Here is a 17063-nt window from a genome sequence, read left to right on the forward strand (position 1 = left end):
CCTATTATTTATTTATTTTTTATTTTTTTCGTTTGGTTTGAAGTAGACTGCAAATTGAAAAGTTTGTTTAACAATGCTGTTCACATTTATTGGCAAAGCTTGCTGAGTGAAGTGATGTATAGACATAAATTGAAGTGCAGTAAATTGTACTCAAATTAAGTGAGACTACACAGAGGGAGTTTCGCTATGTAGGCAGCAAAATACCTTATTGCAGAAAAAGTAACATAGATATAAAATACAGACTAGCAAAAGCGTGAACAGATTTTCTGAAAAGATAAACATGCTAACATGAAACATAAATTTGAATGTTAGGAAGATTTTTATGAAAGTATTTGCAGCCTGAATGTTGTTATTAAATGGTGTAGGTTGTTGTCAGTAGAGAGAAACTATATTACTAGCTGAGTATTACTTACAATCAGAGTCACAGAAATGGTAATTACACTCATTGAATATTATTCGGATTTCTGCTCTTTTTAGTGACCACACCGCATAGCTGAATGTGCACTAGATTTGATGTGCTGCATGTCATGTTGTGCTCTGTCTGCATTAACAACCGCCAGAGGAACGGCAAATAACAAAATTAAGTAGTGTCATGTTCGATCCATGATTCCAGTCTTGTCTTGTGATTTGTGCAAGGGTATCGTTTGACTACCTATATTTATCGCATCAGTCTCCCCCACCCCACCCCCTCTCCCCCACCCCCTCTCCCCACCTCCTCTCCCCCACCCCTTCCCCCCACCCCCTCTCCCCCACCCCCTCTCCCCCACCCCTTCTCCCCCACCCCCTCTCCCCCACCCCCCCTCCCCCACCCCCTCCCCCACCCCCTCTCCCCCACCCCCTCTACAAATAGCCATAACAGAACTCAGCAATAAAATGCTGAAAAAACCTTTGTGCTGCGTCAACTGAACATAAGCCTATTTTTATTTTTAATTGACAACCTTCTGTAATCCAATAAACTTCATTCAATATTGTTTTGTCATTGTTACTATTATTATTGTTATTTGTTCACTAGCAAGATCTTATTTGGTATCAATACACATGACCAGTGTGTCTTGGAAAAATGGAATCCTGGATGTTTCACCACACAAAATATACACATTTTTCTCTGTGTCTCATTTCCCGGACAGTAGGAAAAGCCCAATATGAAAAGACAACACAGGCAATGCTGTCCAACAATTTCTGTTGATTTAACGCCATGACAACAGATAAATTGATGTCTCAGAATATTACGCAACAACTGAATATGCATGGAGTGCAAGGGCACTGCTACAGAATAGCTAATAATTTATTACTACAACCATGGTTTACCAATGGCTCAGCTTCTGATTATATTATTTAAACTGTAAATGGAAGACGTAATTTAGATAATTTTGTTCTGTTGCTGTTTGGATGAGTTATGCCAGTGGATAAATTAGGTTTTCTTCTTTCCTTTATTCACCCAGCTGTGTAAAGTAACATGGAAATTCTGGATAATTGAGTGTGTGATTCACTTGTGACAGTCGATTTTGAATACAGTTTGTAAGCCTTCTGGCAACCTCGAACCATTACCTCATGGGAGCAGGCATTGTGGACTGCTTTAAGAATAGACAGCAACAACACACACAAAAAAAAGTGAAGGCACAGAATTCAACATCACCCCCATTTACAGTTTAGTTCGTGTGTTAACCAACATAATTTTCTGATTCTTCTCTTCTGAATCCTCAAATGAATTGATTACTGGTGGGGCATTGAATAATTAGTTGACTACGTTTCTTCTTTCTTCTATCTCCACCGTAATACTTCTCAGGTCTTGTGGTAGTCATGAAAGTCTATTTGTATGTGGAACAAGAGAACACATAAACACAGCCAATTTTGAGGTGCAGAGTGTTTGATATCTTACTGTTTCATGATGTGTGGGGCAAGGTTAATATACAATTACTTTTTATTCCACTGAAATAAGTTTTCATTGCAGGCTACTAAAGTAAGTACTCAAAGTACGCTCCACCACACACCATCAGGTGGCTTGCGGAGTATGGATGTAGATGTAAATGTAGATTTGTTTGTATTTTGGTGAAATTGTAATCATGTCTAAAAAGTTATTTATCTCAATATTTCACATGCTGTATGTTGCATGAGGAGAAATAAGTATCACTAATTTTGCTATCCCTGTGCTCAAACTATATAACACTGTCTTTAACTGCCCCATTCCACCCCGAAAGCTTCAAAAACGATGATTTCTATATTATATGTAATTGAGAGGCTTGAAGATAGAGAACCTGAAAGGTGACATTAGAAACAATCAGGAGATAACTCTGTATAAAAACCAAATGCTCTCGTGTCTCCTCTCTGAGAGCGTGTGTAAGAGCAGCATATCAAGCATTTTGCTACATAGTTGCCCCTAATGCAGCTAAGAATTGGCAATACCATTGCAAATATTTGACAACCTTGTGGTAGTGCATTTGCATCCTCATGTGGCCCTGAATTGTTCTGCTAAATTCGCATGGCATTCCCTCTCCAGTTTGACGACTTGTGCTACATAATTATCATGTAAGATGAGACACTGAGACAGAGAATTTAATTTTAGGATTGCAGAAATGCCATACTTTGCACAAGTAACAGCCGTTCTTATTTTTAACATTGCATTATGATGCTTAGTGACCAATATTACAATGAGAGGGAAACATGCTCCCCGCAGTGTCTCATTAGTTGAGTGATTCCGCAGATGTCTCGCAATGCAAGGGCAGTGTGAATTGTCAGTTTCAATCCCGGTACAGACCAGTGCACTCTATGTTTTTATTTTCCAATTTACTTAATGGAGCTGCAATTGCTAAAAGAAATTCTGTTTCAAAATCTGAAGAAAACTTTTACACGTTAAGTTTTCTCACAGGCTTGACTCAGTAAACTTTTTTTTAATGGTTACAGTTATCTGCTTCGTGATTACAAAGCGTTTTCACTGTACAGATGTCTCTGAAGAGCTGCGATTCGACCACCAACAATATGAATTTGAGTTTTGTACGTCACTTAGGACGTGTATGTCAGGGGAGTAGTTTTGAAGTGAATATAATTCTTCTGTGCTAAATCTTTGTAATAACAATTAGGCATCCCTATATACATTTGCTGACACCAGCATTAGCTACTTCCTATCACTCTGGGCATCTTCAAAAATTGGCAATTCTGTTGGTTTGAATCCAGTTGAATACCTTAAATATCACTTTTGATCAGTGTTAAGTTTTCCATGAACCTAAACGTGGGCCAAAAAATGTGGAGCGTGCTGTGTCACTTATAGAGCATGCACTGCAAGGTATTCACATAGTTTATTGCATACATTTACCGTAAGAAATCAAACAACACACTAATTCAGTGTGGAATGAGGAACAAGTATGAATTCCTGACGAAAAAAAGGCATGAATATTCGCCTCAAAAAGGAAAAGAAACAAAATATAAAGCATTAATAATAGCATTAAACAATCTACTGAGGTATTTTAATTGTTTCACCAATTATAAGATTAATTTTGAGCCATACTCATCTCTTGGATATTACTGTGCCTCCATTGCTATTGAGCATGAGATGCAAATTGTACTCATTTTCTGTTTAACATCACTCAATAACAGGATAGCATTTTATACTGTCCAAAATGATGATTAATTGCTGATGCTTTCAACAAAGGCCAAAGGAGCACAGGGCCGCCGCTGCTGCTGCTGCTCCTGCCAGTTGTCTAGCAAATGAATCCTAGAGAGCTGTGACACATGCTGTATTCATAGGCTGGCTGCCTAGATGTCTGCCACGAAAATGTTAGTGAACAGAACTATTATTACCAGTGTGTCAGAAAGTGTGATACATTGTCGCTGTGCTACCATTATGCACAAGACTTCAGCGTTCAGACGAAAGGCACTGTAAAATTGTAGCAGTGATTGGTTTTGATTGCGAGACATTGCATTCAAATGACGTGAAGTTTACTGCTAGATCACAGGCTTCATTGTCACAAAATACCTCAAAAGGAATACAAGACCTCCTCCATACAGTGTTGCCAGTTTGGGACTTGAGATAATTATCAGGATGGCCATGTTACTTTCCCATGTTGCGATTGGTGCAGACCTAGACTGCAGTGGCCAACCACTGGTCTGATTTTATATCAAAGAATGTACATTGTCAATATGTTGGGTATACATCAATGCCTTTAAATGTCCTCATAGCCAGAAGCCCAATGGATCAGGTCTGATGAATGAGGTCATGCAACTGTACCTTCTCTATCAGTCCGTTGCCCATGAAGTGTTGGGGTGACAAGGTGCTATTTCCACTAGTACTGGTTATTCATTACAGTGAACTGCAACAGTTAGACAGCCTACACCACCAAATACTACACCTTATTTGTCACTAGTAAAAAGGCCCGTATCTCAATAAAATTGGCTTCTGACTGCTACTACCTCCTGTAGGAATATGTGACACCTGTTTTTAAATGCCCCACATTTCATGTACCACTTTGTTGCAGCCAAACATCGTATTTGGCTTGATATTAATTTAGAGGCTTTTTAAAAATCAAGCTTCATATATACTTCTGATCAGATGCGAGCTGACAGATCACAAACCTTGCTATATTCTGTGTATAGTAACAGTGGGATTCCCAGTGTGATTGACAGATCTATTGCAGGATATGTATCCTTGCTGAAGGTTGTATTTTTCAGTGCAATATTTTAATGACTTTGTCAGGTGCTGCGAGTTATAATCTTCAAAGTTCTTGCTGCCAGTAATCCATTCACAGTGAAGTCTAGAAAGCATTCATTTGATAAAGACAGCTTAATCAACTCTAATAGTATTGCACAAAAAAACTACAGATGCATGTGCATGATTATAGCAACATTATTAACTGTGATTTCTGCCACCACTATGGCTCAACAATTTTCTAAGGCAAATTGTTTGACAGATTTCTCTGGGCATCTGTTGCACAATTGTGCCCATGCAGTTTATCATGATGTATGGACCACTGCCAAAGTACACTCCTGACAAAAAAAAGTGAAGCACCCAGAAGACTTGGTTGGATGGCAATGTAACTTTGTACACACACACACCCCCTTGGCAGGTATGTAAATGATTAGAAGTGGAATTCTCTGTGAAGTGTAGAATGGTCACTAGAGTGCATTAATGTTGCTCATGTTTAGTGTTGCTAACAGGTAGGGTAAGCAAGGTGTGAAAACAGTGTCATATGTTATGGACATGGAGATGACTCATGCTCATGTGAGGCAGCACTATCTGCACCTGACAGAGTTTGAAAGGGACTTCATTGTGAATCTCCATTTGGGCCAGCTTGTCGAATCGTGAACGTCTTGTTCTGTGGGGCATTCTGATGTGACAGTGGCCCAATGTTGGACTGCCCGGGAAAAGAGCAGGGGTACTTGCCATCAACATTATCGTCAGCCAAATCTGACCACCACAAGAGAAGATCTCGGTATTGTGTGTCAAGCACTTCATCTCGATCACGGGGTCCCAGGTTCGATTCCCAGCTGGGTTGGGGATTTTCTCTGCCCAGTGACTGAATGTTTGTCTTTTTCTCTTCATTTCATCATCATCATCATCATCCTTTGTGAGAGTGACTATATTGGATTGTGAAAAGAAAATGAACTGTGTAAAAATTGGGACTTTGTACGGGTGCTGATAACCTTGTAGTTGAGCGCCCCATAAACCAAACACCATCATCATCAAGCACTTCATAACCCCTTCACATACTGCATCTGTCATCTGAGAACATATGATGGACTCAAAGCAACATTCTGTGTAATCCCACTATGTTGGTTAGAGACCAGCAGCAACTAGTTTAGGGAATTATCAACATCCCATGCTTTGGCTACTATTAATGCCCCTACACAATTGGCAGCTTTTGGATTGGTTGAGTGACTGGAAAGTGTGGGCTGCTGATGAACGGCATCACATTGAGTCCAGTGATGAGTAACAGTTCTGCACTATCCTGGATGACCATCGTCGGCAAGTATGTTGGTTTCTTGGGGAGAGATTTCAGTTTTCCAATGTTTTGGAGAGGCTCAGTGGTGTTACTCATGGCATCATGCTGTGGGGAGCCACGAGGTGTACTTCAGGTCACAGCTGGTAGTGATTGAGGGAACTCTGATGGCACAATAGTATGTTGTGGACATCCTATGTGTATTGTAGCGGCACTACCGTTTGGGATAGGAAAAGTCAGTTTTGGTGCAATATTTATGAGTGTGCAATTTACAGCCAGGCGCAGGCCTATTTACAGTGAGTTACACTCACCAGCAGTTGCAAAGTAAAATAGAGGCCACAGGGGCGTAGAACTGCCGGAAAAATACACGCAGCGGTTTGCATGGTGCAAGTCAGAAGCAGAAGGGGCCCACTGGCCAACCTGAGTGTTATGAGTACGTGACATGAAGCGGCGCATTTATTAGCAAAACAGAGGTGCACAGCCGCAAATAAATAGGTGCTGGTTCACTAACAAAGCATTCAAGTGTGGCAGCTCTCCTGGATGGTGGGACGTGTCACACCACTGGCTACACGCAGCAGCAGATGGGGCGCCAGCATTCCAGCCCACGGCGGGTCACTGGTTCGACCCTGAGGCCAACGCAGCAGGGGATTCAAGTGCGGCAGCTCTCCTGGACGGCAGTCATGACACACCACCGGCTACACACAGCAGCAGATGGGACGCCAGCGTTCCAGTCCACGGCGGGTCACTGGTTCGACCCTCTGAGGCTGACACGGGGTCCGTAGCCAGCCAGCGGTGGGCCACTCCACTGCTCGCTACCGCAGGCAGATGTCTTGGCCCCCAACATGCACCAGACACATGCAGGGTGAGGGCCGCAGATTCAGCTGCTGGATTGCGGGCGCTCATTGTCACCGTGTCCTTAGCCACGCCGGCGAGGGAGTGCGCCGCGGGTCGCCTTGCAGCGGGCGATGCTGAAGTGGCAGAGGCGAAGGCCACTGAGTCAGCTACCGGCGCATCCTGACGTTGGAGCCGTACAAGGCTGACACACAGCAGTGTGTGCATGGGTCGCTGAGGCAACCATTCCACACCAAGCCGTTTTGCTGTCAGCGTAGTGGTGTCTTCAGCATTGCGGGACTTGGTGATGCTGACTGTGGGGGACGCGGCACTGTGGGTGGAAACAATGAATCACTTTGAAAACTCGGACGAGTCTTAATACAGTGCCATCTACCTCTTCCCGCTACATTTGGTGTTGCTGTTACATTTGGTGTTAGAAATTGCCACTACATTTGGTGTCAGAATAGTGGATGTTGTCTGTACAGTACGATGTTTGAGCCCACTGCCTGCATTACAGTCACAAGATGTGGTGAGTTTTGACCAGTTTTCTTTTGAGTGTTGGACGTTTCCTTCTTTTTTGTGTTTTTGATTATGGCTCATGGCAGGCCATTGTAGATATTTTGTGTGGGCATAGTATTTTTTGTTTGCAAGTAAGTGTTAGTGTATTTGGGGCAGTGAGACTTATTTATGGTTTGAGTATGATTCTGAGGTGTAGGGAGTTGGGTTATTTTTGTGCTTAATTGTTTTGTTTTGGGATTAACGGGGAACGAAAGCAACAGAATGGCAGAGTCAGGAATGGGAGGTGTGTCAGAACCAGAAGCAGTACGGATTTTGTTGGAAAAATTAGCACTGTTGACAGTGGACAGTATGCAGTTGAGGAGTGAATTAACATCTAGAAGTGAGTGGGAAACCACATCGGATCAGTCGTTGTTGCCTAGGATGCCGCAGCAGGAGATTGATCCAGCTGCCGCAAGTTTGATTATTCCTTTTACTGACAAGGCATCTGAGGATGTGCATTTCTTTGTGGAGAACTTGGAAACTTCAGCTGTGATGAATGGTTGGTCGGATGAACAGTTGTTACATGTGGCCAAGATTAGATTAACGGGTGAAGCGAAGACATATGTAAGGTGTTCTGAAGCCTTAAGGAAGGCAGGACAGTGTAAGCAGTTGAAGGAGGGGCTTTTACAGAGGTACAAGAAGCAGCATAGCGCTCGGTACTTTAGGGAGACGTTGAGTACAATGACGAAGAGACAGGGGGAGACGGTAGAGAAATTTGCGGACAGAATAAGAGAAGTTAATGAATATATTTACGAATGGTGTTCTGTCGCAGGAGACCAAGCAAAGGGCACTTGATGTATTTTTGAGGGGTTTACCGGTGTATATATTGTGAAAAGTGCACGAAATGACTCCGAAAGATTTGTATTCGGCCATTCAGCTGGCAATCCAATGTGAGGAAATAGACGTGGCAACAGGGGTACGTGATAGACAAACAGAGTTTACAGTGGGGATAAAAAAAGTGTGGTCATACAAGATATGTGCAGAGGCAATGTACCCAGTCACCGATGAATAGAGGAAGGGGTGGAAATCAGCAGTGTGGAGGATGGAGACGTGGAGTCAGTAGAGGTGGGCAATCTTAAATAGCAGAGGGGGCCCCCCCTTCTTGCAGCGGTGTACCGTAGGTCTCTAGAAGAGCGTAGCGTTCCAGAGGATTGGAAAAAGGCACAGGTCATCTCCGTTTTCAAGAAGAGACGCCGAACACATGTGCAGAACTATAGACCTATATCTCTAACGTCAACCAGTTGTAGAATTTTGGAACACGTATTATGGTCGAGTATAATGACTTTCCTGGAGACTAGGAATCTACTCTGTAGGAATCAGCATGGGTTTCGAAAAAGACGATCGTGTGAAACCCAGCTCGCGCTATTCCTCCACGAGACTCAGAGGGCCAAAAGGTTCCCAGGTAGATGCCGTGTTTCTTGACTTCTGCAAGGCGTTCGATACAGTTCCCCACAGTCGTTTAATGATCAAAGTAAGAGCATATGGACTGTCAGACCAATTGTGTGATTGGGTTGAAGAGTTCCTAGATAACAGAACGCAGCATGTCATTCTCAATGGAGAGAAGTCTTCCGAAGTAAGAGTGATTTCAGGTGTGCCACAGGGGAGTGTCATAGGACTGCTGCTATTCACAATATACATAAATGACCTTGTGGATGACATCGGAAGTTCACTGAGGCTTTTTGCGGATGATGCTGTGGTATATCAAGAGGTTGTAACAATGGAAAATTGTACTGAAATGCAGGAGGATCTGCAGCGAATTGACACATGGTGCAGGGAATGGCAATTGAATCTCAATGTAGACAAGTGTAATATGCTGCGAATACATAGAAAGAAAGAGCCCTTATCATTTAGCTACAATATAGCAGGTCAGTAACTGGAAGCAGTTAATTCCATAAATTATCTGGGAGTACGCATTAGGAGTGATTTAAAATGGAATGATCATATAAAGTTGATCGTCGGTAAAGCAGATGCCAGACTGAGATTCGTTGGAAAAATCCTAAGGAAATGCAATCCGAAAACAAAGGAAGTAGGTTACAGTACGCTTGTTCGCCCACTGCTTGAATACTGCTCCGCAGTGTGGGATCCGTACCAGATAGGGTTGATAGAAGAGAGAGAGAAGATCCAATGGAGAGCAGCGCGCTTCGTTACAGGATCATTTAGTAATCGCAAAAGCGTTACGGAGATGATAGATAAACTCCAGTGGAAGACTCTGCAGGAGAGACGCTCAGTAGCTCGGTACGGGCTTTTGTTGAAGCTTCGAGAACATACCTTCACCGAGGAGTCAAGCAGTATATTGCTCCCTCCTACGTATATCTCGCAAAGAGACCTGACGATAAAATCAGAGAGATTAGAGCCCAAACAGAGGCATACTGACAATCCTTCTTTCCACGAACAGTAAGAGACTGGAATAGAAGGGAGAACCGATAGAGGTACTCAAGGTACCCTCCGCCACACACCGTCAGATGTACACCGTAGATGTAGATGTAGACCCACCTAAGGGAGCTCCCGTTTAATTTCAATGCTTCAAATATGTATGCAGAGGTGGAATGTTCAGTGTTAGGATCCATAGGAACTAAAACGTTTAAGATTTTGTTGGACTCAGGGGTGCAAGTGTCAGTAGCTACTAGGAGTTTAATAGGATGGAGGAAGTTAAGACCCACCATGTTATAGGTTGTGTGGAGTGGGGGATAAGGAGGTCACACCTTTGGGGTCAGTGACAGTTGACTTTCCCATAGGGAAAGTCTGATTTGATGCATGCGTGGTGGTAGTACCATTGGTAAACGAGGGCTACAACATTATCCTAGGAGTAGATTTCTTGCATCAACATCATACCAAAATTGACCTTCGACAACAAACTGTGGAACTTGGTGGAATGTTATTTCAGCTAGGGGAAACTGTTGTCGGTGCAGAGCTGTCGCAAGGGGCGTTCAACTTAATGAACAAACCAATTGAACTGCGTACATTAGCATTAAGGCTTAATTCGCATGAGTGTGTGTCTGGTGGCACCGGGAAGTCACTTTGGGTAAGTGTGGAATCTAATCTACCGGTGGGTACAGCATGTGTTATTGAACCATTGGAGGATAATGAAGTTTTGGGTCCATTGGGCTGTTTTGTGAAACATAGTATTGTACGCATACAGGAAGGGGACGACAGGTGAGTAGTTCCCATGAATGTGGATAATTTTAGTGCTGTAGACGTGAATTTGAGAAAAGGAGATTAAGTAGCAAATTTGCATGTGCCAGATGACAAAGACTGGTGTTCGAGAGGTAGGCGAAGCGATCAACCACTAACTGCTGATAGAACTGCATTGCGTGACAAAATTAAGCATTTGAAAGGAGGAGAAAGAGAGCATATGGAAGAATTATTGTGGGAATTTCAGGATTTGTTTTTTCCACAAAGGCCGTTGCCAACAACTCCATTAGTTCAACATAGGATACCAACAGGGAATAAAGCACCTGTTTAATGTAAACCATACAGAATACTGATGTATTTGCAGCTGATTGTGGAGGATTTCATTGATCAACAGCTTGTGGATGGCATTATAGAGCACAGTAATAGTTGCTGTGGAGTGGACATTGTTGTTGTGCTTAAAATATCTATGGATGGAACTAAGAAATACAGGTTCTGTTGTGACTACCGATACCTCAATAATAAGACAGTAATGGGCGCATACCCCATTCCAAACATATTGGAGGCTTTGGATCACTTAGGACAGTGCCAGTACTTTTCTACAATGGATTTGACAAGTGGTTATCATCAGTTAGAGGTGGCTCCAGGGGATCGTCCAAAAATTGCGTTCTCTACTCCCGGGGCCATTACCAGCACATTAGAATGCCATTCGGTTTGAAAAATGGTCCGGCAATGTTTCAGAGTTTGCTAGACAGTGTCTTGAGGGGTTTGAAACCATGGCAGTGTCTTGTCTATTTGGATGACATTATAGTGTTTTCAAGTAGTATGGAGCAACATATACAGCACTTAAGGGAAGTGTTTATGAGGTTAAGAGCAGCTCATTTGACGTTGAGCCTGGAGAAGTGTCATTTTGCATTAGAAGAAGTAAAATATTTGGGTCATATTTTCAGTAAGGACGGAGTGCGAACAGACAGTTGGTACAGGCTGTAAGGGATTTTCGAGAACTGAAAACAGTTAAGGGAGTGCAATCATTCATCGGAATTTGCAATTTCTATTGAAAGTTCGTAAAGGGTTTTGCAGATTTAGCACAGCCATTGACATGATTGTTACGGAATGGTGTGAAATTTGAGTGGACAGAAGAGTGTCAGAAAGCATTTGACAAATTGAAAGAAGTGTTAACATCAATTCCGGTTCTTGTGTTTCCAGATTTTGAAAAGGAATTTATTTTAGCAAGCGATGCATCGAATCAAGCATTAGGGTGTGTTCTTAGTCAGCAAATTGATGGGAAAGGACATCCTGTAGCTTACGCGTCTAGGCAGTTGAATGCAGCAGAGAGGAATTACTCATCAACAGAGATGGAGATGCTTAGCATAATCTATGGAATCACATATTTTAAATGTTATTTATATGGGAGAAGATTTCAGGAAGTGACAGATCATGCTGCGTTGAAGTGGTTGTTGGGGTTGAAGGATCTATCCACTAGACTCACTAGGTGGGCTGTGAGGCTTAGTGAATTCGACTACGGGGTGGTGCACAAGCCTGGGAAGAAGCACAGTAATGTGGATGCACTAAGTAGGAAGGTGGTAAAAGTAGAAGTCATAGGTTATGACCTAGCAGTACAGCAAGAATTACAGGGCGCGGACAACAATTGTAAATTGTATCGGATACAATCACAATTTAAGATGCACGTCAGTCTTCTGTGCAGGGAAATGAAGTTAGGGCCATAGTAGTGTCAGCGAAACTGAGATGATGTTTTAAAGGAAGCACATGATCACATGTTATCTGGTCATGGCGGATGTAGAGCAACGAATAGGAGAGTGGCAGAGAGGTATTGGTGGAGATGTGGATCAATATGCTAAGAATTGTATACCATGTGCGCAGAGAGCAGGTTTGAGTCAGAAACAGATTCAGCTACAACAATTGCTGGAAGCGACATGTCATTGCTGGAAGGGAAATGTCCATTCTCTGTGTTGGGGGTTGATGTCTTAGGACCTTTCAGGCAAACACCATTGGGGAACAGATTCGCTCTGACAATAATAGACCATTTTTCAAAGTATGTGGAGATGGTGGCTATGCCAAATCAACAGGCAGCAGTGGTCGCACAGGCGTTAGTAAACAACTGGATTATGAAGTTTGGTGTACCAGAGACAATAATTACTGACCAAGGGACCAACTTCATGTTGGATTTAATTAAGGAACTTTGTAAATTGTTGAATGTAAAGAAGTTGAGGATGAGTGCATTGCATCCACAGGTGAACGGAAGGACAGAAGGGGTACACAGGAATTTCGGGAAGATGTTGAGTTTTTATGTGGATTCTCATCACCAACAGTGAGATGAGTATTTGAAGCATATTGTATGCGCATATAATGCAAAAATCCATACAAATACTGGTTTGTCTCCATCTGAGATAGTGTACGGGTGAAAAATGCCATCACCGTTTGATTTGGTGAGGCTACAGAAAGGAAAGACCAGTGAATCTGTACGTCAATTAGTGAGAACAATTCGGAATGTTTGGAAATAGGTGCAAAAGGCGAATACGAAGGCTTCGGAAAGGCAGGAAGATGCATTGAAGCGGAAAGGAAGTTTACTGCAGTTTAGAATGGGGCAATGGGTAATGCTGTCCAGCTCCTATCCGCCAAAAGGAAAATCGAAGAAGTTCCTCATGAGGTATCAAGGGCCATACCAATTAGTTGAAACCACATCCCCCGTTAATGTTAAGCTTCAGCTGCCAACTAGAACAACGATAGTACACATTGGGTGGTTGCAGCCATTTAAGGGTTGTCCCAATGTGATTTCAGGCATTTCGCAGGAAGGGAAGAGCAAGAAAGAGAGAGTGAAGAGTGTTCAGTGCAGAGAAAACCAGGTAGATAGTGTACACCATGACATACTGTATACTTTGCGATCGAGAAAGTAGTATTTGTAGTTTTTTGTTTTCTTTTTATGTATCATTGGGTTTGCATAGATTAATTAGGCATTGTATTTTCATATGGTGTGTGTGTTTTCGAGTATTGTGAGCCTGCTAGGGACAACAGTCTTTTTGAAGAGGAAGGAAGGGTGATGGTGATCCCTGTCCTCAGGTCACTGAAAAAGGGAGCATTGAGCAAGTTGGTAGAAGTAAAAAACTGAGGAGGTATTGCTGACCTCAGCAGTTAACAGCTGGTAGGCCAAGATGACAAGGGAGGAATTATGAAGCTCCCATTGAGGGAAGGTAATGGTATGTCCAGCCAGGGCGATAAGCACCAATCCGGACATGTGAAAGGTGCAGTTATTTTTAGCAAGGAGGGAAGAAATAGACTGTCCAAGGGACATCATGGAGCCAAAATTGAGCTTGCAACAGGTCAGGATGCATTGGATCTTCTCCACCTACGAAAATTTGATAGTAGTAGCAAGTTGTTTTGAGCAGGGAGTATTTGCAGAAGCGAAACGTATAGAGCTCGAGGGGATCAGAATTTTAATCAGCAGAGCGGCATGTAACATAATAGGACCAACCTGCCAGCGTCAATTTCAGGAGTCATGCAATTGAATGTTACGCAGCCACAGCTGTACTGACCAGAAGCCACTTTAGAGTTTTTGCCAAGGCAGAATCTGACCTTGTTAAATCAAACTATGGAGCCAGGTCTGTTGAGATCTGTAAACCGGTTCATTTTAGAGCAAGAGGGGCGCATATCAGCCGAACAGCTTGTGCAACATGTCGCTCAGTGTAGGGAAAGGCCAAGACTAATAATGATCTGTTTGAGCACCTCTGTGCCAGGTGCCTTCGCAGCCTTAACTTTTTTATGTGTCGTTTTTATTCTGATCAGTCTGAGAGCCAATTCCAAGAGGGAACCAAGCATAGTCCAAGTCCCAGTGGATTGCTTACCGAGGACGTGAGACGAGTAGGTAAGGGGTTGATCAAGCAGTGGTCGCCCAGAAAGGAATTTTTACGTTTGGTTTCATGTCATGTGTTTTAAGGGGCACTAGACCACATGTAAGTTTTCTAAAAGTAAGGAAGTATGTCATAGGTGCCAACCCAAACAAGTTAAGAGTTAGTTGAAGGTCGACCCAGGGGCCGGGTCTTTCTGAAGGGGGGAATAATGTAGTGGCACTACCGTTTGGGATAGGAAAAGTCAGTTTTGATACAATATTTCTGAGCGCACAAGTTACAGCCAGATGCGGGCCTGTTTACAGTGAGTTACGCTCACCAGCAATTGTGAAGTAAAATAGAGGCCACAGGGGTGTAGCACTGCCAGAAACAGAAAAGGCAGCGGCTTGCATGGCGCAAGTCACAGGCAGAAGGGGTCCACTGGCCAACCTAAGTGTTATGAGTATGTGATGCAGAGCGGCGCGTTTAATAGCAAAACAGAGGTGCACAGCCGCATATAAATAGGTGTCGGTTCACTAACAAAGCATTCAAGTGTGGCAGCTCTCCTGGACGGTGGGGCATGTCACACCACAGGCTACACGCAGCAGCAGATGGGGCGCCAGCATTCCAGTCCACGGCAGGTCACTGGTTTGACCCTCTGAGGCCGATGCGGTGTCCGTAGCCAGCCAGCGACGGGCCACTCCACAACTCGCTACCGCGGGCAGTCGTCTTGGCTCCCAACACGCACCAGAGATATCCAAAGCGAAGGTCGCAGATTCAGCTGCTGAATTGCGGGCGCTCATTGTCGCCATGTTCTTAGCCATGCCGGCAAGGGACTGCGCTGCGGGTTACCTTGCAGCGTGCGGCACTGAGGCAGCAGAGGCAAAGACCCCCGAGTTGGCTACCGGCACATCCTGACGTCGTGGCCGTACAAGGCCAATACACAGCATTGTGTGCATGGGTCACTGAGGCAGCCATTCCACGCCTAGCCGTTTCGCAGTCAGCGATGTGGTGTCCTCAGCATTGCAGGACCCGATGATGCAGAACGAGGGAGACGCGGTACTGTAGTTGGAAACAATAAATCACTAGGAAAGCTCAGACGAGTCTTAATATGGTGCCTTCTACTTCTTCCCGCTACATTTGGTGTTGCTGTTACATTCGGTGTCAGAAGTTGCCTCTACAGTATGTAACCTCTCATGTGACAGTATTGTGTTGCTGTTTTTCAATAGGGCATTGCTATTCACACATGGCATATGTCTCAATGAACTGTCTGCGTGATGTCAAGGTACTCCCATGGGCCAGCAAGATCCTCTTATTCGATTTAAAAGGCTGTTTCAAGTCTTGAATAGACCTTCTAGTAGGGCCTATATATTTCTTTTGATAGCAGTGTTATTACAAATGTCTTTTGGCAGAAGCTTCTCTGTTACTTGTGCATTACTATAACAGTTTTCGCTGACGCAGAGCTGCAATAGGGATAAAATGAGTGTGTTTATATCTGTTTAGTGTACAACGAACGGATCTTCACAATGAGTCAGTCGTAACATTAAATTTATATAAATAACTCTTCCAGCATGTAATTCAATTTAAAGAAAAAATCCTTAAGTATCATTGTGTTATAATCTTAACAAACATTTTAACCTCATTAAAATCCGTATGATTGTGCTACTGCATCATCTTATAAATACTTACAAATGTTAAAATATTAAAATAAAGACATTTTGCAGTGGCTTTTGTCAGGGCAATAAATTTATTAACTGGGGGAGAGGAGGGGGGGGGGGGGTGTAGGGCACTTCAACATGTTGCATTTATAACCAATGATGTCACATTTCTTATAATTTAAAAGACCTTTAAATGCCACTGGTTGATGTAAGAAGAGTGGGAGGGGATATGTGGCAGACTATTTGCGGGTTACATGACACGCTGGTAATTGGTAGATCTCTATATAAATCAGTGATAAACTTCTGAAGGTCATGTTTTCCTGCTGTTAGTTGCAGAGAAACAATGACTGACTGTTCAGCATGTCACAGTAGTGTCTACTGGGGCTACTTTCCTGCATCCATAAGCAGCCTATCTTACTGGAATTGCTCACAGCCAGGATGCTGGAAGCCTGTAGCCGTCTTCTCTGTTAAAATTGTCAAGTTGCTTAAGGATTTCAGTTACCCTTCTGACTTCATGAGTGTGCATCCATTGTGTCTTGTATGCTTCTCAGAACTTAAGAGCCTGCCCACAATTGCGATGGAGCTTCACTAGTGCATATCTGTTGTGCTGCTCCAACTGAACATAGAATATCACTGATGTGGTAGGCTAGGATGATCAGTGTACACGTATATAAGACAGAACACCTATAAGCCAGATGATGGTGGATTTCAGTGTATAGGTACCTGTTTGCATGGATAGGTTTCTGCTGATGGAATTTATGCAGCTCTGCTTTTAACAGTATTTTATAAGATGGTGCAGCTTTGACACCCTTTGCAGAAGCCTTTGTATTAAAATCTTTTAATGTTTTGGATCAGATTGAATTGCCATCTTTTCAGACTTAGTTGCTTGACATTTTGGTTTTCCATTTTCAGACAGATCTTGGCAGTCAATGAAAAATCGCCTCCGTATTATACGTCTCCATCCAGAAAGGTATGACCTAAGTGATGAAGATATAAAAAAGCTTGGAGGTATGCTTTATCACAAGGAAAAACATTTTTGGTTTATTTTATTATTTCTTTCTGAACAACTCTTTGTCAAATACTTGCATGTTATCATGCTTCTACCTTCCATGTCT

General features: G+C 43.0%; 1 protein-coding gene across 2 annotated transcripts in view; it reads left to right on the plus strand.

The window, feature by feature from the left end:
• Positions 1 to 17063, plus strand: part of LOC126256239 (uncharacterized) — a 186145-nt gene that overhangs the window by 132913 nt on the left and 36169 nt on the right. For both annotated transcript variants that reach the window (XM_049955465.1, XM_049955466.1), the window contains exon 6: positions 16861 to 16956. In XM_049955465.1, the coding sequence (XP_049811422.1) occupies positions 16861 to 16956 (96 nt within the window). The remainder of the gene's footprint in view (positions 1 to 16860; positions 16957 to 17063) is intronic.

The sequence above is a fragment of the Schistocerca nitens genome, chromosome 1, assembly GCF_023898315.1.
Source record: "Schistocerca nitens isolate TAMUIC-IGC-003100 chromosome 1, iqSchNite1.1, whole genome shotgun sequence".
In the NCBI taxonomy this organism is placed as follows: domain Eukaryota; kingdom Metazoa; phylum Arthropoda; class Insecta; order Orthoptera; family Acrididae; genus Schistocerca; species Schistocerca nitens.